Below are 26009 nucleotides of genomic sequence, written 5' to 3'. Positions count from 1 at the left end.
CCAGACCCGCCCTCCCCACACAGAGACCCAACAGTGGCCTGGGGGGCCCTCGCTTGGGCCACGGCCAGTGTCCAGGGGTGTGCTGGCTGCTCCCCCTCTTGCCCTTCCACTGTGCCTGGCTCAGCCCTCTGCTGCCCAGCCTCCACACGGTCCCCACCTGCCCATGGGACCCTCAGACAGAAGCCCAGGCCCGCTGGGCACCGTGAGGCCAGCCAGCTCCCAGGCAGGGCTGGAGCAGCCACCTCAGAGGCGGGACAAGGGCAGCTGGCCGGGAACCCACTCGCTGCCTGGGAAGCAAAAAGCCAGGCCAGGGACCCCGCGCTGGCCCAGACCCTTCGTGGAGGGACTGCCTTTGGCAAAGTTGTCCCCAGCAGCTTTGGCCACACTGACCTCCCACGACATTCAGAGAACTCCTAGATCTCTCGGAATTCCTGGTTCTCTCTGCCTGCTCTTGAAAATCCAGACTGGAAACCCTGAAATAAGGCTGGCAATGGTTCCCCTTCCAGGCTTCCCAAGAGCACAGGGCCCGAGCAGTGTCTCCCTGCTTGCACAGCCCCCGACCGCCCCCAGGTCCCTTCAGAACCACTGCCCCGTCCTGGCTGCCGTTTCCCTGCAGAGCCTGGCTGCCTTCACCTCCTCCCGTACTGCTCCCGGGGTCTCCAGGCCTGTCCCCTCTGCCGGCTCTCCCTGCACACACTCACACACACTCATACACTCACACATACATACACTCATACACTCACACATACATACACTCACACACACTCTCATACACTCACACACACACACACATACATATACACACTCATACACTCACACACACACACACTCACACAAACACTCACACACACACACACACATACACTCACACACACACACACACAAACACACATACACACACACACTCATACACTCACACACACACACATACACTCACACACGCATACACACACACACACACACTCATACACTCACACATTCACATACACTCACACACATACACTCACACACACACACATATATACACTCACACATATATACACACATTTACATACATACACACTCATAAACACACATACACATCATACATGTATATGCACATATACACACACATACACTCACACTCGCACACACTCACACACACTGTACACACATACACACACATATCCACATCTATACATGTACATGCACATATACTCACACACACATCTACACACACATATACACTCACACATACACTCACACACATCCACGTCTATACACGTACAAACACAAACACACACAAACACACATCTATACACACATACACAAATATACACTCACACAAACACTCACACACATCCACATCTATACACGTACAAACACAAACACACACAAACACACATCTATACACACATACACAAATATACACTCACACGTACACACATACACTCACACATGCCCACAAACACGGGGAGACGCCACAGGAGAGGCCCTCGGGCCACGGGAAGCTTGGCCGTGGGTTGGTAGAGGTTGCAGTGGCCCAGACACAGCCCTGACCACTGCACCTCCGGAACTTTATTTGCAGGAGGCACCGAAGAGCTGGCCGGGTGGCATGGGGCGGCGGACTGAACGTCGGGCTTGACAACCTTCCTGGTCCTGATGCTCCTGATGGCTTATGCTGATGGTCTGTGACTCGCTGACACTAAACGGGGCGCCCCCATCCACGCCCACGCTCCCTGGGCTCACAGGGAGGGACGGAGGGAGCTCCGCGTGTGCAGGAGAGCTGGGTCCCAGGCCCTGCACAGGCAGGGACCCTCTGCGTCTCTGGGGAAGGCCTGCACTCACGGGCCTCCTGCCTCTGCTCAGCCCGGACGGTGGCCCGGGCTGTAAACTGGGGTTCCCACAGGGCCCGCCCCAGGCCAGGCGAGGGTCTGAGTCAGGCCACAGTGGAGGCCATCTTGGAGGCATGGGCCTGAGGAGGAGGCCACATGGGAACCCCAACGCTCCAGGGGACACAGGCCTTGGGCGGATGTACCTCCGGTGGGGGACCTGCTGCTCATGACAGCATTCCCAGGGGAGACTCGACTCCGGCCCAATGCCAAGATTGTCAGGAGGCTCCAGCCCCTCAACCGGCTGCCTGCGGCTCAGGAGAGGCAGTGATGGCTGGCGGGGTCCCCGTGGCCACCACAATCCTGAGGAGATGCCGTGTCACCGGGGCCAGCCTGTCCCCGGCCTTGGTTCCCTTCTCAGGGCGCCTCGCCGGGTCACGAACTCGTCCAGTGGGGGCTCCAGTTGGCTGAGGGATGGCAGGTCCCCAAACCCCATCACGCTGCGCCCCTGGCCTCCCTGAGGTCCACAGCTGCGCCCCCTGCAGCCTGATCTCCGAGGGGCTGGGGACAGACTGGCCCCGGGGGCCCTGGGCTCAGTAGTAGGCCCCGAACAGAGCGGCCACCTTCTGCAGGATGGCCTTGTGGTTGGCATACAGCGAGATGCGCTTGTCCACGACCTGCCATCGGACGGACATCCCGGGGTCGCCGGCGTGCAGGTGCTGCAAGGAAAGGCACATCCTGAGCCCGGAGTCGCCGCCAGCACCCAGCACCCCAAACGTTGCCCTGACCCCCATCTCTGGGCCTCCACTGGGCTGTTACCACACGGGAGCAACAACACCCACTTCGGACGCCACTCGGAAAATGCCTGCAGAGCCCGAAAGCCCGCGGGTGAGAACAGAGCAGGCAGCTCGTTCGGAGGGTCTGTCCTGCAGATAACGGCCTGGGTTTGTTCCCTGGGACCTCGTGGTCCCAGTTCTGGATTGGGGACTTGGCGGATTGAGCTCAATTCAGGGGACAGTATCCCCATAAAGGTGTACAAACCGGCCTCCCCCAGTGCGAGCCTGGGGGGTCCTGGAGGACCACATCTCAGGGTTCCCGGCAGCTCTGGCCCTGGCCCAGGAGCCCATCAGACCCCTCCCTACAGGCCCCGCATCCCCCCATCCTGGGAGCCTGTGGCCCGAGCCCCATACAGAGTTCAGCCTCTTCAGCTCCACGTCGCTCTGGTCTGGGAAGTGGACACTGACAGCCACCGTCTCGATCCAGGCGTTGTCCGTGTTCCGAGGGTCGTCCACGTAGCCTTTGTACACCTGGGGGGCAGCGCAGGGTGAGCCAGACTCCCCAACCGACCCTGAGCCTGCCGGCTTCCTCCAGAGCAAGGGCCTCCTTGTCCCGAGCTCGGCCAGCCCTAAGACGCTCTGAGCACAGCTGCACGGCACCCAGGCCCCTGGCCTGGCTCCCCTCTGCCTGTCCAGCGGCTGCCACCCAAGCCTTCAGCCTTGACCAGCACCCTGAGGCGGCCCACGGGCTCACTCATGTCCCTCCTGGCCTCTGGCCTGCCATCCGGACCACCCCGCCCCCCGGACTGTCCACGGAGGGATTAAAAATGACAGTGGGCCTTGAAAATATTACAGTAAACCAGACACCAGAGACCGCATGCTGTGTGCTCCACGTAACATAAATGTCCCGGACAGGCAAATCCAGAGACAGAACACAGATGCGGTGGCCAGGGGCTGGGGGAGGGAAGGAAGTGACCGCTGGTAAGGTGCAGGGACTCTTTTTGGGGTGATGGAAATGTTTCGAATTAGAGAGAGGTGATGGTCACACAGCACTGTCAATGCACTAGATGCCACGGAACGGTGTGCTTTAAAATGGTTAATTTTATGCTGTTTGGATATCACCTGGATAAATAAACTAATTATTTTTGCCCAGTAAGGAAACGGGAGATGGCAGTGTCCCGGAGGGAAAAGCATATGGGACAGGGACGAACCATAAGGACCAGCTGGTGCAGGTCAGAGCCGTAAGTACCAGCCACCGCCTGTTTCATCCTGACACGCGTGAAAACAGGACCGGTGGCAACTTAGATGCCACCTAGAGGACTGTTTAAGCAAAGCATGGCACAAAACATATAAAGTCTGCAAGACATTCTATAGTCGTGAAAAACAAACCCTACGAATATAAACCTACAGCTGTGACCATCGCCAATTAAGGGAAAAAGCAAGGTACAGAGAATGAGGCCAGCGGCCCGTGCTTACTGAAGAAGTGCGTGCGTGCTCCCGTGTGGACAGAAAGCTGCAGACAGAGCCCGCACGGTGAACCTCGAAGCCACCTCTACCCTCACACGCCCAGGTGCCACCGGGGGCAGGAGAAGCAAGCAGGTGTCTGTGCCCGGTGGCACCTGGGCGAGTGAGGGTAGATGGCTCTGATGTTCACCGTTGACCGGGCTGCATTTCGGATGCTGTAGCAAACACATGTTGCTTTTGTAATTAAAAAGGATTCAGCCCTAGCCGGTGTGGCTCAGTGGCTAGAGCGTCAGCCTGTGGGCTAAAGGGTCCCAGGTTCGATTCCGGTCAAGGGCACATGGGTTGTGGGCTCCATTCCCAGTAGGGGGTATGCAGGAGGCAGCCGGTCAATGATTCTCTCTCATCATTAATGTTTCTCTCTCCCCGCCTCTCCCTTCCTCTCTGAAATCAATAAAAATATATTTAAAAAAAAAAAAGAAAGGATTCAGTAAGGCAAACAGGCCTGACGCGTGTGAGGACTCAGCCGCACTTTCCCGACAGGGCTTGGCGAGCACCCCCAGCCCTTCTGCCCTAGGAGGCACAGGTTCTGAGGGGCCCCTGGGAGCCAGCTGTGCTCAGGGCCGGGCTGAGTGTGGGAAGGAGAGGCCGACAACAGCCCGGCCCCATTGATTTAGAGAAGAAATGGGGACAGAGAGGGAAGGCGGGAGGCCCCCGGCCACGGCCACGGCCCCTGGTCCCAGCTCCTTCCTCCAGGAGCGGGGAGATGTGGGCCGGAGCAGGTTCCCTGTCCCCTGCTCATCCTGCAGCCTCACCGCCAGTGCCCCGCGGGGCCCGGGACACAGAGAGCCACCTACCTCCGTGCCCTGTAGCAGCAGGTTCTGGAAGGAAGGCCAGAACTCTCTCTGGAGGACCTGCTTCAGCTTGCGGGGCAGCGTCTCTCCGGGTTCCCGGGAGCCCTGAGCAGAGAGGGAGGCAAGGCTCGTCCGCAAGGCCATCTGGGGACCCACCTCCACTGGCCACCTGCCCGGCATGGGCGGCCAGCCAGACCCCCGGAGCCGCAGGCCGACAGCGTCTGGCAGGCTGACTGTCTCGGGGCCAGAGTGACATTGCCCAGAGCCCACTGCCCACGTCAGCCCGCTCCACAGCAGGGGTGTGAGGCCAAAGGCACAGCCTTGGAGGAGCGCACGCCGGACACCCGTGCCTCTCGGCTCCCTGTGAGGGCGCCAGCGCCCTGACCTCCACCTGCTGGCCGCCATCGGGAGGGCTGTGTTTTTATGGTTTGTTTGCATTCCTCAGACCCACCTCTCACCTCTGTTCCCCACGCTGGGCTCCCGGCCACTCCAGAGACCACCTGTCCATGGACACGGCCCCTCCCTGCCCCCACCCACCTAGGGGACCCTGCTTGTTCGTCACAGTCCCTCACAGCCATGTCCATTCTGCCTCGGACTTCGGGACCAGTGCCGGCTCAGCAGACACCCCTCCATGCCCGGTGCTCAGAGCCGCGCTCCCTCACGTGGGAGCCACGGGGCTCGGGGGTGCAGGGCGAGAGCTGCCCAGCGCCCTGGAATGGATAGGGGCCCGAAGACCTGCAGCACCGCCCAGTCCCTGGCGTTGTCATTAGGAACCAGGGACAGAGTCCAGAACGGCCGGGCAGAGGCGCAGGCGGGTGCCGTTCCGTCGGCGGGCGGATGGAGAAGGATGAGTGACGGGCACGTGGGCCGTCGGTGGCTCACCCCTGGCAAGGCCCAGTGCTCTGCCAAGACGTGCTTCACCACCAGCACCTCCAGCACTTTCTTGATGCTTCTCCGGCAGATGGCTCCGTCCTGGTTCCTCCTCCACCTGCAGAGGGACCGGCTCACACCTGCCCTCCCCCGCTCTGTGCCAGCCCCCTCCCCAGCCTCCCCGGGGCCCAGCCCTGTGTCCTCCCCGAGGACCCTCTCCCGTCCGGCACCATCAGGGTGTCTCCCCGCTCCCGTGGCCGCTGGAGGACTAGCACGGCCGGCCTTTGGAGAATATTCCTTAGGGACCCGGCTGGGCCATGTCTTGCCTACTTTCGGTTCGTCCGTGGCCGTGGGTCCTGGCTACCTTGTCCCTCCTCCCACAGGCCTCTAAGGGAGGGGATCCACAGGAAGTGAGGGGAGCTCTGTTGGGAGGGGGAACGGGCCTGGGCTGTCCAGGGGGCCCCGACATTCCTGCCCTGTGTTTCAGGGGGCGTCATGCCGTGAGGCTGCCACCACGTACCCAATGAGAGTTGTCCTCGGGGCTCTCTGGGCGCATGGGGAGGGCCCCGGAAGTGAGTCCCTCATGGGGGGAGTGGGTGACCTCATCACTGGCGGACTCACCGAGTGACCACGGGCTGCAGCGTGTGGTTGGGTCCGAAGCAGCAGAGGGCCCCGCGCCCTCGCAGCCCCGTGCGGCCCATGGGGTTCCTGGGGTGGAGAGGGGTGTGCTCAGCCTGCCGCCGGGAGGACCAGCCCGTGGGGACCCCAAGGGGTGAGGGGGGGCTTCAGGGTACCATGGGGTCAGTTGGAAAAGAAAAGGGTTCCCTTAGGGACCACGGTCTGGCCCCACTGCAGATGCACAAGGTGTCCCAGTGGCCTTCCTGTGGCCCGAGGGCGCGGGACGGACCCATCTGCCACCCACACGTGTGTGTGGGGGGGGGGGGGCGGGGTCCCGGGCCGGGCACCAGAGGCGTCCAGTGACTGTGCACAGGCCAGGAAGGGGTCACCAGCGAGGACCCCGCCGGGGAGACTTGGCCCCAAAACATGGCTTGTCCCTGCTCCCCGAGCCCAGGGCCCTGACACGGAGACCAAGCGTCCCCACTGGGCAGGGCCGCCGCCTCCACCCTGCCCGGTCCTCTCAGAAAGAACGCATGCTGGACGCTGGGTGGGTTCGTGTGAATTCACCACTAAAACAGGAGGGAAAGCCCATCACCCAGGTCTGACCGCTGTCCCGGTCCACACGCCAGCCTGTCCTCCAGATCCCGGCCACCTTTTCCAGGACATTCCGCAGAGGCCGCCACTGCCTCCTCCCTCGGGGCCCGGATCCGCCTGCTCCTTGGGGTTCCCACGTCCCCAGCCACCTGTCGTCCTCCTCAGACTCTGACAGCCCCCAGCCGGCCCCTTCCTCCTCCTCACCCCCAGGCAGGAGGCCCTTCCTCCTCCTCAGCCCCCCCCCAGGAGGCCCTTCCTCCTCCTCACCCCCCACAGGAGGCCCTTCCTCCTCCTCACCCCCCCCCAGGAGGCCCTTCCTCCTCCTCACCCCCCCAGGAGGCCCTGCCTCCTCCTCACCCCCCCCCCAGGCAGGAGGCCCTTCCTCCTCCTCACCCACCCCCAGGAGGCCCTTCCTCCTCCTCACCCCCCCCAGGAGGCCCTTCCTCCTCCTCACCCCCAGGCAGGAGGCCCTTCCTCCCAGGAGCCTTCACCAAGGGCTGCTGCTGCCTAGTCGCCAAGAGAGGAAACCTGACCCCAGAAGGAAGGCCCCGAAGGCCCCAGCGAGGCCGGGTACTGTGGGTGGGGACAGGGCCGCACTCACAGGGGGAACCCGTCCTGAACCGCGTAGCTGCCGTGGAAGCTCCGGCGGTCCGTGGGCCCGTCCACGGCGTTGTAGGTGATCCTGGCCAGAGGGTCCAGGGCGCTGGGAGAGGACAGAGGAGCAGTCAGGTCCCGGATCAGAGGGCGCGAAGCGGGGGCAGAGCGCTGGGTGATCACACCTGAGAGGCATCGGGCAGAGGACAGGGGGCCCCACAGGCCGCAGGCGCCCCCAGACCCTGCCCCTCCCAGCACGTCCCAGCCCCTGGGGAGGGCCATCCAGGCAGGCAGCAGGCCCTCGCCCTGGGGGGTCCCGCCCTCCGGCCCTGGGTGTGAGGGAGGGGAGGAGCGCACACTCACTTTCCCACGGGGTCCACCAAGTCCTTGTCCTTCCTCTCGGCCGAGTAGAAGGGCGGGTCGTAGATGAGAAACTCTGTCTGCACAGAACAGGGGTCTCTCTCAGACTGTCCCCCCGTCCAAAGCTCAGGCCCAGGCACCCAGAGGACTGCGGCGGCGGCTGCTCCTCCAGGCGCACGGCCCGGGACCCGAGACCACGCCAGGCGCCCGCAGCACCCTGAGCTGGGCAGACCTGAGGGTCTTGCCACTCGGGGACCCAGGCCCGGGGCTGGAGACAGAACTGGTGTCCAGGGGAGGCTTCCCAGGTCGGGCGGGGTCTGGGCTGGACCTGAGAGGTGAGGATTCCGACTGGCAGGGCTGGAGAGAAGGCAATGGAGGTAACAGCCCGGAATGTTCCGGGAGGGCCAGGGACGAAGCCTGCGGGTTGGGGTGGATGCCATTACCTACGTCTCCCTCTCGTTCCCTCTCTCAGATGCTCCCGCTCACCTGGCACTCGGGAAAGGGGGCACTGACCATGCACTGGGGACAGTGGGGCGACCAGAGGTGAGGGGCGGTCGGCTCTCTGTGCATCAGAGGCTCGTGGGGCTCCCCAGGCTCAAGTCCCAGCTCTGCCACCTCCACTGTGTGGACCTGTGCCTCGGGGGCCGCATGTGTCATGTCCCTGTGACGCTGCGTGGGCCGGGCCAGCCCATGTCAGAGGGTTCAGGCCGGACAGCTCCTCCCAGCACCCCGGCCACCGAGCCTGGTGGGGGTGCAGCCAGGACAGCACTCACCTCCCAGGGCACCTTCTCGTTGGGCACAGGGAAACGCACGATGGGGGAGTTGGGGTAGAGCAGGTGCCGGGCGTTCACGTGGTGGGCGTCGCCCAGGTCCTCCGCCTTCTGCCTGCCGTCCAGCTCCGGGTCCTGCCCCTCCGAGGCCGTCTGGGAGGCTGGGGACAGCCACACGAGCGTGGGCAAAGCTGGCCAGGCTCGGGCATCTGGCCCACAGGCCGGGGCACCCTCCACAGTCCTTCCTCCAGGCCCAGCAGGAGCCCTGCCCGGTGCCTCTCCTCCCCACAGTCCCCAGACTCAGAAGAACAGCCACCCACTCACCCAGGGAGGGGGCTCCCTCGTCCGAGCCAAAGCCGCTGTCTCGCAGGGTCTTCACGACCCAGTGCAGCGCTCTGGCTGTCTGGGCCACCTGCAAGGAGGTCCCACACAGCATCCGGTCAGCGCCTGCCCGCACAGGCCACCCCTGTGGCTGCCGCTCCCCGGCGGCCAGGAAGCCAGCAGAGCTCTGCCAGGAGGGCTGAGGCAGCCAGGGCTGGGGCGATTCCCACAGCCCCCCAGGTCGGGGGACAGGCCGGAGGAGGCCAAGGAGGGGACGAGAGTTTACTCCTCAGACCGGCCCCTAAGTGGTGCCGCGCAGTGCAGTGTGCTGGAGCCCAGCCAGGGGGCTCGGGCGGAATTTTCCAGAGGGAAAAGAAGGTGCTCTTCCCATGAGGAACAGGGGCCCCACGTTCCCCACCTCCTCTTGGTCGTCCCAGGGTGCTCATTCTCAAACCAGCCGGGCACCACAGCCAGGCCCGTCGGATCTGTGCCCCAGAAACACAGGCCCCGGCCCGAAACCCACCTGCTTCTCCAGGGAGGCCAGTCTCTGCTCCATGGAGCCCGAACCCTTCAGCCGGTCCATTTCCAGCAGGTCCACCATGGTGTCCACCCTGAAAGAGTGCACAGCTGAGCCTGGCGGGCCTGCCTGGGGCCTGGGCGGTGAGGCGGCACGGGGCCAGCTTGCCGATGGCGGCCTCATCTGATTCAACAGCCAGGGCTCTGTCGGCCTTAATTTCAGGCGTCTTCCTCTTAATTTGAAAGTGTTTATAGTACACTAGTGGCCCGGTGCACAAAATTCATGCACAGGGTGGGGTTCCCTCAGCCCAGCCTGCACCCTCTCCAATTGGGGACCCCTTGGGGGATGTCCGACTGCCGGTTTAGGCCTGATCCCAGAGGCCCTAGCTGCCTCTGCCTGCCTGATCGCCCCTAAGTGCCCTCCCCTGACAGCCTGATCTTGCCCCCAACTGCCCTCCCTGCTAGCCTGATTGCCCCTAACTGCCTCTGCCTCAGCCCCCACCACCATGGCTTTGACCAGAAGCAAGTCGGATGTCTGGAAGATGGCTGGTTGACCCAGTCTAATTAGCATATTACCCTTTTATTAGTACAGATGTTTCTGTATAGACTGCCTGGTGCCCAAGGAGGGAGACCTCTTAGCCAGCCGATGCCCCAGGCTCCCACCGCCACTCCCACTGCCCACAGAGCATCCTGGCAGGAGACGCAGGTGTGAGGTGCACCCACGGCCGAGCCCCTCCCCTAGGCCATGAGCTCCAGAACCTAAGTCACACACAACGAAGCTGCCGCTGGGCGCTGCTGGGGTTTGCGGGAAGGAGGGGCCGTGCTGTCATTTGGGGAACGGTTGCTTGGATTCTGTCTTATTTAGCTACAATGTGGGAATCTCACCCAACGTAGGCTGGCTGTGTTTATGGGTGAAATAATTCCACAGCCCAGTCCACCCAGACTCTGGCTGTTCATGGCCAGGCGTCTTCACTTCCTGTCTCTTCTTTAAGAACATGGGCAGTCCTTTCAGTGACACTGAACCCTGAGCTGGGCTGCAGCCCACTGTGGAGGTTATCGAGGGAAAGGGAGACAGTTATCTCACTGAGGGCCCGGGAGTTAACTTGCGCCCTCGCTATGTATTGCTTAATTTCCGAAAAGCCACGTGACTGCTCGGCACCCTGTCCCCGGCCAGCCTTGTGCGTGTGCTGCCTGGCTACTGGAGGGAGGGCGACAGCGTGCGATTGGCTGGCTGTGACTCAGTCCCTACGACAAGCAGGAACTGTCCCCATCACCAAGGAGCGCCCTGAGGTGTGGGCACAGCGGGGGCAGGCTCAGCCCGGGTACCATGCTGCCTCTGGGCCTGGAATCCCTCGCCCGACGCAGGGAGAGAAGACGCCCATGTAGGGGCACCATCACCATCACTCCTGTGCAACAGCGACATAAAGCCACACACAGCCGGTGTGTGCTGGCGTGTCTCTAGCCCAGGAAGTGCTCACGCTTCACACGTGCTCCCATGTTCTGGAAGTGACTCCAGGCGATGGATACTGTCACTGTCACCATTTCACAGATGAGCCGAGAGATGGAGAAAGGCAGGTGCCCGTCTCTAAGGAGAGGTGGGGGGCGGGGCCATGCTCCCCAGGACGCCCTCTCTACGGCCTGCGGGAACCTCTGTGCCAGGCCAGGAGCTGCCATGACTACATGTCCCCAGGCCCCCTCCTCCTGGCCCACAGTGACACACACACAAGACCAAACTCTTCCACGTCTGTGTCCCTGGCAGCCAGGCCCTCTGGTGCCCACAGGGCTGAGGGGCGGGGTGGAGAGAGGGAGAGAGAGACCTCTCCCCCAACACGGACCTGGCACCCTGGAAGCAAGTGGGGTGGGAAGAGCTGAGCAGGAACTGAAGATGTGCTGAGTGGGCCTAAGAGTGGGGCAGGCTACCCAGGTACTATGGCAGCTGCGGCGTGGCCACGTGCCAGCGCGCTCACTGTCCGCCCTCCAGGCCTCCAGCTGGCCTCTGGCGGGCCCACCTGCCCCTCCTCCAGCCGCCCCACCCCGGCCTTTCAGCATCAGCCCCGCCCACAGCACAGTGGCCTTCCCAAGACCCAGAGGGAGGGCTGTGGGTCAGCTGGAGGACCGAGGTCCAGTGCTGGTAGAATTGCTTGGGCCACGACACTGAGGTTTCCCGTCCCAGGTGACCAGTTGCTGGGCCTCCCCCAGGAGGGCCATGTGCCTGGTATGTCTCAGAACCGAATGGCCTGTGCCGTTTCACCCGTACCTGTGGCTAATGTCTTGGATCTTCTGCTCCGTCCTCTGCTTCTGCTGGTACTGCTGGTTCTGCAGGTAGTTCTCCTTCAGGTAGATCTCCCAGGACAGGAGCGCCGCCTCCTCGTTCTTCTCCAGCTTGTTCTCTGCGTGGGGAGGACGCATGAGGGGCTCCGGCCCACTCCCAGGCCCTCCCGGGGTCCTGCCCCTGAGCCACGCCCATCCCCGAGGGGCCTGCTGGGAGCTCAGTGCCCTGCACGGTCTGCGTTCTTCCCAAGCTTCTAGGACTCTAGAAGGAGACACCATAGCCGCCCCAAGCCCACATGTGGCCCCAAGACCCCTGAGGACAAGCACTCTGGGAGAGCGGAGGGCGGCTCACTGAGCTGCTTGTGCCGCTTGGCGGGGATCTTCAGGATGACCCTCTTGATGAAGAGATGCAGGTGGCTGAGGAGGATGAAGGGGGGCGGGGCCGGGGGCCTGCCCTGGTACTCCTCGATCAGATCGTGGCGCTGGAACTTCCAGATCTGGTCCGTGTGCTCCTGGACCTGCTGGAACGTGTAGCTGGCGGGAGGCAAGGGGCACGCCGGTTACAGAGAAGGACCAGATGCAGTGCAACGAGGCAAGAACAAGCACACACCCATTCACTGCCCTGGGGGCCGGTGACGGCCCATGAGCAGACACATGCCTCCCAGGGTGACTCTAGGGGCAGAAAAAGACAGCCGGGCAGCGGGACGCAGAATTCACGCCTCGTTGGTGATAAAAGAAAGCAGACATCGTGGGAGATGGACCCTGTCTTGGCGTTGAACTCTAGAAGGAGTCTATCGGTTCAACCCGACAAACAGAAGGGACAGTGTCTGCAACAGGCAGACACATTTACTCAGAAAAGCACATGCGCCCTAGCTGGTTTGGCTCAATGGATAGAGCATCAGCCTGTGGACTGAAGGGTCCCAGGTTCCATTCCGGTCAAGGGCACGTGCCTGGGTTGGGGGCTCGATCCCCAGTAGGGGGCATGCAGAAGGCAGCCGATCAATGATTCTTTCTCATTATTGATGTTTCTCTCTCTCTCTCTCTCTCTCTCTCTCTCTCTCTCTCTCTCCCTCTCTCCCTCTCTCCCTCTCCCTTCCTCTCTAAAATAAATAAAATATATTTTTTTTAAAAAAGCACTTGCTTTCCTTGCTACGGGACAGAGCCCCTGCCCGCTGGTCCCCTTTGGCCTCTGTATCAGAGTTCCAGCACATGTTCAGGGTCCGTCCCAGCAAATCAGAAAGTGACAACCTCAGCAACGTAGCTGATAAGGGGAAGGGGAAGGGTGCTGACCAAGCCAGGGCCCCGGGTCCCGGAGCAGCATTTTCACCAAGTGCTGACACGCACTCCTCCACAGCGGGAGGGCCTCCGACAGCCGCTGCCCCGTCCAGCCGTCCCGCGTCTGCACATGGGAGCCTGCACAAAAGGCTCCCGCCCCCGGGGTCTTATTGCATGGACACCAACAACCTGCGAGATAGTGTTTTCTCCACGAGCACCGAGGCTGAGCGAGCGCCCTGCATGCGAATCCCGCTGCCCCCTGCATATGGCTGTGCCCAGCCCCTGGGGGAGATTCCTTGACCATGAACCTGGAGTCCACCCCCTACAGCCCCACTGACCCCAGACACAGGGAGGAGTGAGCCTTTGCCGGCCCCCAGCCACCATGTCCTCCTCCAGCCTGGCTCACGGGCTGAATGACCAAACTGCTGGTCCCCAGCAGCAGTGCCCTGGACAGACAGATCAGTGCCCTGGACAGTGGCCAGGGAGAGTGGTTGAATGGGGCACCTCAGAGCGCCTGGGTCCTGGGTCCCGGCTCAGGGCCCACTGGCACCGATGGCGGTGACGGCGGTGATGGGGGAGAGGGGTCAGCGAGCTGGGCCTAAGCGAGCCCCCAGCAGCACTCACTTGAACATGGCGATGAGCAGGTTGAGCAGCAGGATGTTCGTGAAGAGCAGGTACAGGCAGAGCAGGATGACCGTCAGCCACTCGGGGAAGATGGGCCGGTGCCGGGTGGCGTCGCTCTCAGGGCACTTGGGCTTGTAGGGGTCGGTACCATTGGGGCTGCACTGGTCCAGGTTGAAGTTCACGCCTAGCATGGAGAGAGGGCAGGGAACAAAGAAAGCCATGCAGGCACCAGACCTGGACACCTGCACATCTGGGTGACCTCGGCTGGCAGCTCAGCCCCAAAGAGAGGCGTCCACCTGCACCCAGGCATCCCCTGGGGGCAGGACGTGTGGCTGCCAAGGGAAGCCCCCCGAGCCGGCCGCCTCTGCAGGCTGGCACGGGACCCTGCCCAGGACCAGCCATCCCCACCAGCATTTCCCAGCCCGGGCAGGGCTGGCTCCGGGAGGGCTGCCGTCACGGCTAACACACGGGTCCCAGCCTGGAGAGCCCCATGCGGTGGAGAGGATTCGAAAGGAGGAGATTAACAACGAGTGACGAGAGAAGGAGGCATGAGAAAACAGGGCCACGCTGGTCGAGAAGAGGACATTTCACAAAGCATACATTTCAGCTGTGCATGAAAAATACCTAGGAAAACACACGAAGTTGTTAATAGTGGTTAACTCTGGGATGTGGATCAGGGACCACGTTTTTCTTTGTACTTAAGCTTGAATTTTTAAATTTTTTCAATAATGATTGTGCACTGGTTTTTTTTTGTACTCGAATATATTTTTGAAAGTGTTACTAATTTTCTGAGCTAGAAACTCACTATCATAGTTATAAATACCTACACTGAGTGGCCAGATTATTATGATCTCTGAACGCATAATAATCTGGCCACTCAGTGTGTGTGTGTGTGTGTGTGTGTGTGTGTGTGTGTGTATTAGAGGCCTGGTGCATGAATTTGTGCATGGGTGGGGTCTAGCCAACCTGGCCAGGTGGAGGGGACATGGGCAATTGGCTGGCCTGCCTGCTGGTCGAACTCCTGGTCGAGGGGACAATTTGCATATTAGCCTTTTATTATATAGGATATACACTGAGTGGCCAGATTATTATGCGTTCAGAGATCATAATAATCTGGCCACTCAGTGTATGTTAAGAAGAAGAGCTCAAATTAATAACATAACCTTCCACTTCAGTGAACTAAAAAGAGAAAAGCAAACTAAATCCAAAGCAAGCAGAAGAAAGTAATAAAGGTCAGAATGCAAATAATTAAAATAAAGTATATGTTTTTTAAAACAAAGAAAATGAACAAAACCAAAATCTGGTTCTTGAAAATGAGCAACAAAATCACAACCCTCTTTCTACACTGGATCAAGGCGGCGGGGGAAAGTGGGGGAAGAAATGGCTCAGATTACTAAAATCATAAACGAAAAGAGGACAGCACTACCAATGTTACAAAAATAAAAAGAACTATAAAGACATGCTACAAAAAATTGCATGCTAACAAATTAGATCACTTAGAAAAATGGACATATTCCTAGAAAGACATAAACTACCAAACTGAAGAAGAAATAGAAAATACAAATAGACCTACAACAAGTAACAAGATTGAATTCATAATTTTAAAAACTTAACACAAAAAAAAATTCAGGCCCAGATGACTTCACTGGTAAAGTCTACCAAGTGTTTAAAGAAGAATTAAAGTAAATCTTTCACAAACTTTTCCAAAATATAAGAAAGGACGGAATACCTCCTAAGTCACTCTATGAGGCCAGCATCTCCCAATACCAAAAGATGACAAAACATGACAAGAAAACTACAGACCAATACCCTTTGTGAATACAGACGCAAAAGCCCTCGACAACATGCGAGGAAACTGAGCCCAGCAGCATATAAAGAGGATATACACCATGACACAGCGAGATGTATCCCAGGAACCTAGAGCTGGTTGAACATATGAAAATCAATGAATATAATAACATTTCAAGAGATGAGGAAAGGGCATTTGACAAAATCTAACAGCCTTTCATGATAAAAACACTCAGGAAACCAGGAATAGAAGGGGACGTCTTCAACCAGATAAAGGACATTTGCAGGAAACCCACCACATCATACTTTTTTTTTTTTTTAATTTCTTTATTGATTAAGGTGTCACATATTTGTCCTCATCCCCCCATTCCCATCCCACCCCTCTCCCCACGCATGCCCCAATCCCCTGTTGAACTTAACCGTTGGATAGGCTTATATGCATGCATACAGGTCCTTTGGTTGAACTCTCCCCCTCCCCCCACCCTCCCCCTACCCTCCCTATCCTCCCTCTGAGGCCCGATAGTCCGATCGATGCCTCCTTGCTTCTGGTTCTGTTCTTGTTCCTCAGTCTATGTTGTTCATCATTTCCCCTAGATGAGCGAGATCATATGTCACTAGATATATACTAATAAGAACTGAATGTGAGACGAGCAATAATAGTTATGCTGACAGGCAAATGAATCAATCTGTAGCGAGCTTCCCCTGGACCAACAGTTCTTTTGAGACCCAATTTCAATGTCCAGTAGTTCCTTATGTGTACATGTCAGCACTGACCCCTCAGCTCTGGATGGTGGACAAATGGTGGTAATGGAGGTCCGACTCCCTCTGGTTTGGTCTCGGCCGAACCCAGGGGCACGGCGTCACCCGGACTAAGGGGCACGTGGCCTCACCCATACCCAAGGGGCGCGTGGTCTCACCCGGGCCTGGGACCCAGCCTCACCCGGATGGATCCAGGGGCGCACGGCCTCACCCGGACCCAGGATCTGGCTTCACCCGTACCCAGGGACGCTTGGCCTCTCCCAGACCCAGGGGCACGTGGCCTCACCCGGGCCTAGGTGCACGAGGCCTCATCCGGATCCAGGGACACATGGTCGCACCCGGACCCAGGGACGCTTGGCCTCTCCCAGACCCAGGGCCACTTGGGCTTACCCGGGCCTAGGTGTACGAGGCCTCACCCGGATCCAGGGACACGTGGTCTCACCCGGACCCAGGGACGCTTGGCCTCTCCCAGACCCAGGGCCACTTGGGCTCACCCGGGCCTAGGTGCACGAGGCCTCATCCGGATCCAGGGACACGTGGTCGCACCCGGACCCAGGGACGCTTGGCCTCTCCCAGACCCAGGGCCACTTGGGCTCACCCAGGCCTAGGTGCACGCGGCCTCACCCGGACCCAGGGACGTTTGGCCTCTCCCAGACCCAGGGCCACTTGGGCTCACCCGGGCCTAGGTGCACGAGGCCTCACCCGGATCCAGGGACACATGGTCTCACCTGGACCGAGGGACGCTTGGCCTCTCCCAGACCCAGGGCCACTTGGGCTCACCCGGGCCTAGGTGCACGAGGCCTCATCCGGATCCTGGGACACATGGTCGCACCCGGACCCAGGGACGCTTGGCCTCTCCCAGACCCAGGGCCACTTGGGCTCACCCGGGCCTAGGTGCACGCGGCCTCACCCGGATCCAGGGACACATGGTCTCACCCGGACCCAGGGACGTTTGGCCTCTCCCAGACCCAGGGCCACTTGGGCTCACCCGGGCCTAGGTGCACGAGGCCTCACCCGGATCCAGGGACACATGGTCTCACCTGGACCGAGGGACGCTTGGCCTCTCCCAGACCCAGGGCCACTTGGGCTCACCCGGGCCTAGGTGCACGAGGCCTCATCCGGATCCAGGGACACATGGTCGCACCCGGACCCAGGGATGCTTGGCCTCTCCCAGACCCAGGGCCACTTGGGCTCACCCGGGCCTAGGTGCACGCGGCCTCACCCGGATCCAGGGACACATGGTCTCACCCGGACCCAGGGATGCTTGGCCTCTCCCAGACCCAGGGCCACTTGGGCTCACCCGGGCCTAGGTGCACGAGGCCTCACCCGGATCCAGGGACACGTGGTCTCACCCGGACCCAGGGATGCTTGGCCTCTCCCAGACCCAGGGCCACTTGGGCTCACCCGGGTCTAGGTGCACGAGGCCTCACCCGGATCCAGGGACACGTGGTCTCACCCGGATCCAGGGACGCTTGGCCTCTCCCAGACCCAGGGCCACTTGGGCTCACCCGGGCCTAGGTGCACGAGGCCTCACCCGGATCCTGGGACACATGGTCTCACCCGGACCCAGGGACGCTTGGCCTCTCCCAGACCCAGGGCCACTTGGGCTCACCCGGGTCTAGGTGCACGAGGCCTCACCCGGATCCAGGGACACATGGTCTCACCCGGATCCAGGGACGCTTGGCCTCTCCCAGACCCAGGGCCACTTGGGCTCACCCGGGCCTAGGTGCACGAGGCCTCACCCGGATCCTGGGACACATGGTCTCACCCGGACCCAGGGACGCTTGGCCTCTCCCAGACCCAGGGCCACTTGGGCTCACCCGGGCCTAGGTGCACGAGGCCTCATCCGGATCCAGGGACGCATGGTCTCACCCGGACCCAGGGACGCTTGGCCTCTCCCAGACCCAGGGGCACGTGGCCTCACCCGGGCCTAGGTGCACGAGGCCTCACCCGGATCCAGGGACACATGGTCTCACCCGGACCCAGGGACGCTTGGCCTCTTCCAGACCCAGGGCCACTTGGGCTCACCTGGGCCTAGGTGCACGAGGCCTCACCCAGATCCAGGGACACATGGTCTCACCCGGACCCAGGGATGCTTGGCCTCTCCCAGACCCAGGGCCACTTGGGCTCACCCGGGTCTAGGTGCACGCGGCCTCACCCGGATCCAGGGACACATGGTCTCACCCGGACCCAGGGACGCTTGGCCTCTCAGACCCCGGGGCACGTGACCTCACCCATGCCTAGGCACACGAGGCCTCACCCGGATCCAGGGACACACGGTCTCACCCAGACCCAGGGACGCCTGGCCTCCCCCAGACCCAGGGGCACACGGCCCCACCCGGGCCTAGGTGCACGAGGCCCCACCCGGATCCAGGGACACATGGTCTCGCCCGGACCTAGGGGTGCGTGGCCTCTCTCAGACCCAGGGGCACGTGGCCTCACCTGGACCTAGGTACACGAAGCCACCCGGACCCAGGGGCGCGTTACCTCTCTCAGACCCCTGGTCGCGTGGTCTCACCCGGATCCAGGGGCTCACGGCCTCACCCGGACTCGGGACCCAGCCTTACCCGGATCCAGGGGCCCACGGCCTCACCCGGACCCAGGGTTCAGATTCGCCCGGACCCAGGGGCACATGGCCTCACCCGAATCCGGAATCCAGCTTCACCTGGACCCAGGGGCGTGTGGCCTCACCCAAACCCAGGGGCGTGAGGCCTCACCTAGACCCAGAGGCGTGTGACCACATCTGAGCCCAGAGGCTCGCAGGCTCGCCTGGACTCGGGTCTCAGCGGGGTTTCGTCTTCTTGATCCCAATTCCTGTTGGTCAATTCCCTCTCAGCAATTCCTTCGGTCATTTTCTCAGAGCTCCAGGGCGGCTGCCGCAGAACTCGTTGGGCGGCGGGCTCGGCAAGGCTCCGGTGTGCCCGGTGCCCGGTGGTGGGCTGGTCCGGTGTCGCTGCGTCGGCCCTTGGGTCTGCAACGGTGGCCAGTCGCTGAGCGTGCGCACCTGGCCACTTCGGGGCATTGAGATTCTTGAAGGACTCGGAGGTCAGCAAGCACGGAGTCTCCCACCCCATGTCTCCCAGGGGCTCGTCTGTCTGTGCTCGGCAGCGAGTGGAGCCGTCCCCTCAGCCGGAGACCGCCGGGGGAACTGCGCCGAGCACGTTCCAGGCCACCATTGTGTCGCCTGAGCCATAGTTCTTAAAGTGTGGACTTTGGGTCACCGGCATCAGCATCATCCTGCGTACCCCTCTCTTTTATTCTAGTTGTAGAGCATCTGCTCAGCCAGCCCCCCGGTCTTTCTGGCTGGTGTCTGCTCTGCTCTCCCGTCGTAGTCTCAATATTGTTGTGGTAGGCAACGATCAGGCTGCCGCCCTATGTCTCCATCTTGGTCCTCCTTTGTACAGTTAAGTCTTGATTGTTGTTGGTGACACTGGGAGGAATTGTCCTCCAGGCCAATTGGCCGTGAGGACCCTCTTTGTCCATATAGGAAGAGTTGCTGTGCAGGAGACATGTTTGTGGGCCGGGTCTTGATGCAGCAATGCCTTGGCGCTCACTGAGTCTGCCTCTAGAATGCCTCCCTTATGCAAGTGATTGAAATCTGGTGTCATCTCCCACCAACCACTAGATGCCCTCATTTCTGGGTCTCCAATGCAGTGTGGGTCAGCCACTACCTGAGGCACTCAGCAGGAAAAAGCTTCTGCTCAGCTTGGCTGGGGCGGAGCTACAGGGTGGAGCCTACAACCTTGGCTTCCTGTCAGCCCCGCCCTATGAGGCTCCTGTGTCTGTGTCCCTCTGTACTCCTTGCAAACACCTCTGAGAGAAACGCGCCCTGGAATTTCGCCCACTGCCAAACAGTCCAGTCCCACCCCTAATGAATCTGGACTCCCAGATTCTCGCCTGGAACTGGGTTTCAGTGCAGTTGGAACTGGGTCTCAGCGCAGTCTGGCGTCCCTGTCTCCTTCCCAGCAGGGCCACCCAGTGGCGCAGGCAAAAGTCCGTCCTCTGCGCACCTTCCAGTGCGCGCGTCTGGAGCCGCCGCTTCTCTGTGCCTCCGCCACCACAGCCCAAATTCATTCCCCCAGCGTGCGCCTGGCTTCCCAGGGTTTCGCCCGGAACTGGGGTTCAGTGCAGTCGGAACTGGGGTTCAGCACGGTCCTGAGCTTATGTCTCCTTCTCGCTAGGGCAGTTCAGTGGTGCAGGCAACAGTCCGTCCTTTGCGCCCCTTCCCGTGCGCGCCTCTGGAGCTCTGCCTTCCCCCGCTCCTCTGTGCCTGCGCCCCACAGCCCAGATTCATTCCCCCAGCCTGCGCCTGGCTTCCCAGGGTTTCGCCCGGAACTGGCGCTCAGTGCAGTCGGAGCCGGCACTTAGCGCACTCCGGAGCCTTTATCTCCTTCCTGCCAGTGAACGCCGGCCAGGCCGTCAGCCGCCCCTTCCTCTCCAGCTCCATCCTCCCCGCAGGCGCGCAAGCTCGTGTCTCCGCCAGTTTCTCCATACCTCAGGCTTTTACGGCTCCCCCGATTGTCCCCGTGGCCCTCTCCTTCCCCCCAGCTGTGGGCATTTCAGTCCGCCAGCTCTCCTGTGGTTCTGGACGATGTCCGTTCTGACCTCTAGTTGTGCCTTTGAAATTGTTGTGCCCGGCTGCAGGTTAGGTGTTTCACCTATGCCGCCATCTTGGTTTCTCCCACATCATACTTAATAGTGAACCACGGAAAGCTTCCCACCCCCTGAGATCCAGAACAAGATAAAGAGGTGTGCTCTCAATACTTAGACTCAGCATTGTACCAGCGATTCCAGCAGGATAAGTAGGCAAAAAAAGAAATAAAAGGCATCTAGATTGGAAAGGAACGAGTAAAAGTGTCTCTACTTGCAGATGACATGATCTTTTATAGAGCAAATCCCACGCAACCCATTAAAAAATCGACTTGAGCTAATAAAGAAGTTTGGCAAGACTTCCAGATACAAAATATAGTATATTTCTATAGAGTAGCAACAAACAAAACAAAATTAATAGGACCATTCCATTTACAACAGTATGGAAAAAAAATAAAACAATTAGGAATAAATCTAATAAAAGTAGAACGACTTATACACTGAAAACTACAAAATGGTATTGAAAGAAATTATAGACCTAAGTGAGTGGAAAAACATCCCAGGTTCACAATCAAAATCCTAGATGCCTTTCTTTCTTTTTAGAAATTGATCAGCTGATCCAGAAATTCATATCCCAGAGGCCAAAACAATCTTGAAAAAGAAGAACCAAGTTGAAGGACAGACTCAAGCTTCCTGATTTTTAAACTTAATGTAAAGCTATAGTAACCGAGAGAGGGTTGTACTGCACAAGGACAGACATACAGATCCATGGGATAGGATGGTATCCATATGTAAAGAACTCTAACAACTTAGTAAAAAGACAACCCACTTAGAAAATGGGCAAAGGTTAGGGATAGATATTACTCCAAAGAAGATACAGAAGTGGCTCCGTCAGTACATGAAGAGGTGCTCAACATCATCGGCCGTCAGGGAAATGCAAACGAAAACCACAGTGAGACACACTCCACACCCACCGGAACTGCCGGGATAAGAAAAGCCGGCCGGGAACAAGTGTTGGCGAAGAGGTGGAGAAACTGGAATATCCGTGCACGGCTGGCGGGATAAAAATGGAGCAGGCGCTGTGGAATACAGTTTGGCAGTTTCTCGTGGAGCTACCATTAACCCAGCCGTTTTGCTGGTAGGTATCTATCCAGGAGAAGTCAAAACATTTCAACGCAAAAACTCGCAACTGTTCATAGCTACATTGTTCATAGCAGCCGAAGAGTGGGAACAACTCCAACGCTCACCCTCTTGGGAAGAAACAAAATGTGGTCTATCCACACAATGGAATACTATTTAGCCACAAAGAAGGAGTGAGATACTAATACAGGCTACGATACGAACGAATCTTGAAAACATTATGCAAGACACAAAAGACTACATGTTGCGTCATCCAATTTATAGGCAGTGTCCACAAAAGACACTCCATAGAGATGAAAAGTAGATTGGAGGTAGCTTATGGCTGAGCAGAGGAGGGAATGGGGAGTGGCTGCTAATTTGTATGGGTGTCTTTTTGGGGTGATGCAAATGTTAAATTAGATTCTCAATGTAAGTGGGTATCAGCAAATGTAAAATTAGATCCTAAATTTTAGATTCTAAAATTAGCAGATAAAGGCAAAACTCAGTATACAAAAAGTGTTCTTTCCGTCTAGGAAACAGGAAGTTATTTCTGAATGGGGGGGGGAGAGAAGGAATAGGGTGGCACTAATGCTGGGGAAGGGGTGTCACTGATGCCCAGTGGCCCAGGCCACACCCTCGATCCACCCGGATCTCAGCCGAAGCTTTGAGGTGCAGCTCAGCACCCACCCCCACCCCGGCTGATGCCTTCCCCGCTCAGCTGGACAGTGTGCGCACCTGCCGTTTCTTTCCCCAGGGGAACCCCGGGAGCTCCCACCCAGGAGCAGTATTCGCCAGGTGGGGAATGCCCCCCCTCCTCTCCTCACCCCGTGAGCTCCCAGGACCCCTGCTGGCATGGGGGCTCCTTTCCCACAGTTGTCAGGACCTCGTCTTACCGTCGATGTAGGCCGGGATCTGCCCGAAGATGGTGAGGTACGACTGGTACACGACCCCCCGGAAGATCCAGTCCACCCGGCTCTCGTTGTGGATGAGGATGGCCTGCTTGGCCACCCCGAAGGACACGACCCACACGGCCAACAGGAAGAGGAAGAAGAAGACGTCCTTCATCTGCAGAGACAAGGCGGCCCCGGCTGCAGCCCCACACTCGCCCTCATCTCCCTGACCGCAGGTGGACCCCACCCTCCCTGCCCGTCTGTGAACCCCGCAGTGGAGGGAGAAGTACCGACACCCACGCTGCAGGTGCTCTGGGGACGCAGCCCTGGGGGGCTGCTGCCATGTCCCAATGGGGTCCTGAGCACACCCTCAATGTGTAAGAGGGGTTGGATGTGACTGTGACCCGCAGAGGGGGTCAACAGGAGCTGTAACAGGGATCGGGAATGCACTGTGGCAATCAGGGAGGGCTGCCTGGAAGAGGTGGTATACGGGAAAAGACCCAAGACAGGTGTGCCAGGAGGTGAGAGCCCAGGGCCCAGCAGGGATGCGGGGCGCTAGGTGTATGCGTAAGCCCTGGTGCACCTCACTTGCAACTGGCATCAGGCCCCTTATCTCCTTACCATCCGCTTCACGATGATTATCTTGGGCCCCAGCGTCTTACTGATGGTGAATATGTGCATCAGCCGGAGGCAGAACATGATGAAATCCAGAGAGAGGACAATGCGCCCGGGGTACAGCAATGCCGGGATCAGCCTGGCCCGGGGCAGAGTCAGGGGCCTCAGCTTGCTGCTCCCACAGCCTGTCCCCAGCCACCCGCTCGCCTGCCCAAGCCCATGTGTGGGCCCTGGAGGCAAAGGGCTCTAGCGACTCCTGGGCCCTGAAGTGCTAAAAACTGGGTGTGAGCTCAGGGGACAGAGTCTCCGGTGGGGTGTAGCGCTTATTCTTCAGAAAGATCTAGAAGCCCAGCCTCGGGCAGGTAGCCAGGCTGTGCAGGGATCCTGGGACAGGAGGCTGGAGGGGTCCCTCAGCTTCATGGAGAAAGGGGACCGTGCACGTGGCAGCCACTCCCAGGGTGGGCAGGGTCGCCCCCTGGACAGACGACAGACCCATTCAGAGGTGGCTAAGTCCCCGAGGGTGGCCGGCTCTGGTCCAGCCTCGGGCCCACCCCTGTGGGCAGGCGCCGGAGGGGAGAGGGCCGCTCACCGGCAGGTCAGGCCCGCTATGAAGAGCAGGATGGCAGCGATGTCCAGCTTGTTCCAGAAGTCGCTGAAGTACAGGAGCGCCATCTTCACCAGCCCACACTCGTCAGGGTCGTAGAGGAGCTGCGAGAGGATCGTTATGGGGGTCTGGCTGCCGTCGTCCTTATCTTATCAGTAAAATGCTCGCTCCCTCCTGGAGAGCGAGGCTACTGCGCAGGGGACGGAGTCCCACCACCGTGGGTCAGGAACAGCAGGAGGAGCCTGGGCAGGAGGTGCCACTGAGCACCCACCTCCAGGCGCAGGACCTCAGCCCTGCCCAGTATGCAAATGCCCAGTATGCAAATGCCCAGTATGCAAATGCACAGTATGCAAATGAGTGTTGGGGACACCCTCCCCACCGGCAGGAGCCCCCTGGCCCTCTAGCTCCCGGCAGCTCCAAGAGGAGGGGGAGACCCTGGAGTGACCCTGGAGTGACCATGAGGGCCTGGCAGGGGTCCCCACGCCCTCCTCTGGGTACCAGGCCCCAGACCCAGGCAGCTGCAGGGTGGGGCAGGGGGCCCCCTGGGAACAACCAGGTCCCTCATGGACCACAGGACTGACTCGGGGAGAAGGGAGTGCCCTCGGTTGTGGGGCGGCCCCTGTGGGCCCGGCCCCTCCTGGAAAGGTCTGGCTGCAGGAGGCCGTGAGGGGAGGAGGGCAGGGGGAGGCTGGCAAACAGGGCGGCAGCACCACGTGGCCCGCACCTTCCATTGCTCAGGTCCTGACAGGTGGGGACGTTTACAGTGTGAGCAACGTGAGACAGTGACCGTGGCGGGTGGGAGGGGACCAGTGGGCAGGGAGACACCCCCCCCCCCCCCCCCCAAGGACGGCGAGGGAGGGGTGGGACACACCTGCCGCAGCTCCTCGCAGACCAGGGAGAAGAGCCAGAGGTAGATGAGGCGCTCGCTCCAGGAGGGCGAGGGCTGGAAGTCCACCATGAGCACGTAGGCGAAGAGGCAGAGGAAGGAGAAGTAGGACAGGATGTTCAGGTGGAAGATGACCACAGGTGCGTTGAAGAAGGCGCGGACCCGGGCCAGGCCCCGCACCGCCTGCAGCCTCCTGTCCCTGCGGCGACAGCGAGGCCGTGAGGGGCCTGGCAGCCTGGGGACCTGGGCCACCCTGACCCAGGCCCGTGTGCTCAGGGCGCCCCTGCATGTGCTCACACCATGTGGCAGGGAAGGGCGGACACAGCCCTATAGCCCTGCGCACACAGCTATGGCAGAGGCCCCACCAGACACCCTGAAGAGCAAGGACCCCAACAGAGCCTGTAGCCTGGTTCCATGGAGCTGTAACAGCTCCTCAGCCACTCAGCGCAGGTGGGTGCCAGGACAGATGGGTGCCCGGGGCAGGTGGGTGCTCAGGGCAGGTGGGTGCTCAGCGCAGGTGGGTGCCAGGACAGATGGGTGCCCGGGGCAGGTGGGTACCCGGGGCAGGTGGGTGCTCAGGGCAGGTGGGTGCTCAGGGCAGGTAGGTGCTCAGGGCAGGTGGGTGCTAAGGGCAGGTGGGTCCTCAGGGAAGGTAGGTGCTCAGTGCAGGTGGGTGCTCAGGGCAGGTGGGTGCTCAGGGCAGGTAGGTGCTCAGGGCAGGTGGGTGCTAAGGGCAGGTGGGTCCTCAGGGAAGGTAGGTGCTCAGTGCAGATGGGTGCTCAGGGCAGGTAGGTACTCAGGACAGTTGGGTGCTCAGGGCAAGTGGGTGTTCAGGGCAGGTGGGTGCTCAGGGCAGGTGGGTGCTCAGGGCAGGTGGGTGCTCAGGGCAGGTGGGTGCTCAGGGCAGGTAGGTACCCAGCGCAGGTGGGGGCTTTGCACAGGTGAGGCCCTTCCCTCTGCCTCCTTCCTGAATGCATCCCCACCATCTAGGATCCAGTCACAGCCCTGAGGATACATGCAACTTGCCCCTGGTGAGGGCATTT

At 60.2% G+C, this 26009-nt stretch overlaps 1 protein-coding gene across 3 annotated transcripts in view; it reads right to left on the bottom strand.

Annotated features, from left to right (window-relative positions):
• Nucleotides 1–1535: 1535 nt before the first annotated feature.
• Nucleotides 1536–26009, bottom strand: part of TRPM2 (transient receptor potential cation channel subfamily M member 2) — a 49107-nt gene continuing 24633 nt past the window's right edge. For 2 of the 3 annotated variants that reach the window (XM_054713597.1, XM_054713598.1), the window contains 16 exons: nucleotides 24952–25165; nucleotides 24066–24184; nucleotides 23483–23615; nucleotides 22865–23036; nucleotides 13716–13899; nucleotides 12169–12350; nucleotides 11803–11935; nucleotides 9553–9640; nucleotides 9033–9120; nucleotides 8712–8869; nucleotides 7942–8018; nucleotides 6394–6480; nucleotides 5785–5890; nucleotides 4906–5007; nucleotides 3002–3118; nucleotides 1536–2530 (listed from right to left, as the gene is read on the bottom strand). In XM_054713597.1, the coding sequence (XP_054569572.1) occupies nucleotides 2405–2530; nucleotides 3002–3118; nucleotides 4906–5007; nucleotides 5785–5890; nucleotides 6394–6480; nucleotides 7942–8018; nucleotides 8712–8869; nucleotides 9033–9120; nucleotides 9553–9640; nucleotides 11803–11935; nucleotides 12169–12350; nucleotides 13716–13899; nucleotides 22865–23036; nucleotides 23483–23615; nucleotides 24066–24184; nucleotides 24952–25165 (2086 nt within the window). In that variant the 3' untranslated portion in view covers nucleotides 1536–2404. Of the gene's footprint in view, nucleotides 2531–3001; nucleotides 3119–4905; nucleotides 5008–5784; nucleotides 5891–6393; nucleotides 6481–7585; nucleotides 7688–7941; nucleotides 8019–8711; nucleotides 8870–9032; nucleotides 9121–9552; nucleotides 9641–11802; nucleotides 11936–12168; nucleotides 12351–13715; nucleotides 13900–22864; nucleotides 23037–23482; nucleotides 23616–24065; nucleotides 24185–24951; nucleotides 25166–26009 lie in introns of all 3 variants that reach the window. The other variant, XM_008145659.3, reaches the window with a different exon arrangement.

This window comes from Eptesicus fuscus, chromosome 3 (assembly GCF_027574615.1).
Source record: "Eptesicus fuscus isolate TK198812 chromosome 3, DD_ASM_mEF_20220401, whole genome shotgun sequence".
Classification (NCBI taxonomy): Eukaryota; Metazoa; Chordata; class Mammalia; order Chiroptera; family Vespertilionidae; genus Eptesicus; species Eptesicus fuscus.
Note: the sequence above shows the minus strand (reverse complement) of the source record. Positions and strands in the feature narration are given on the sequence as shown.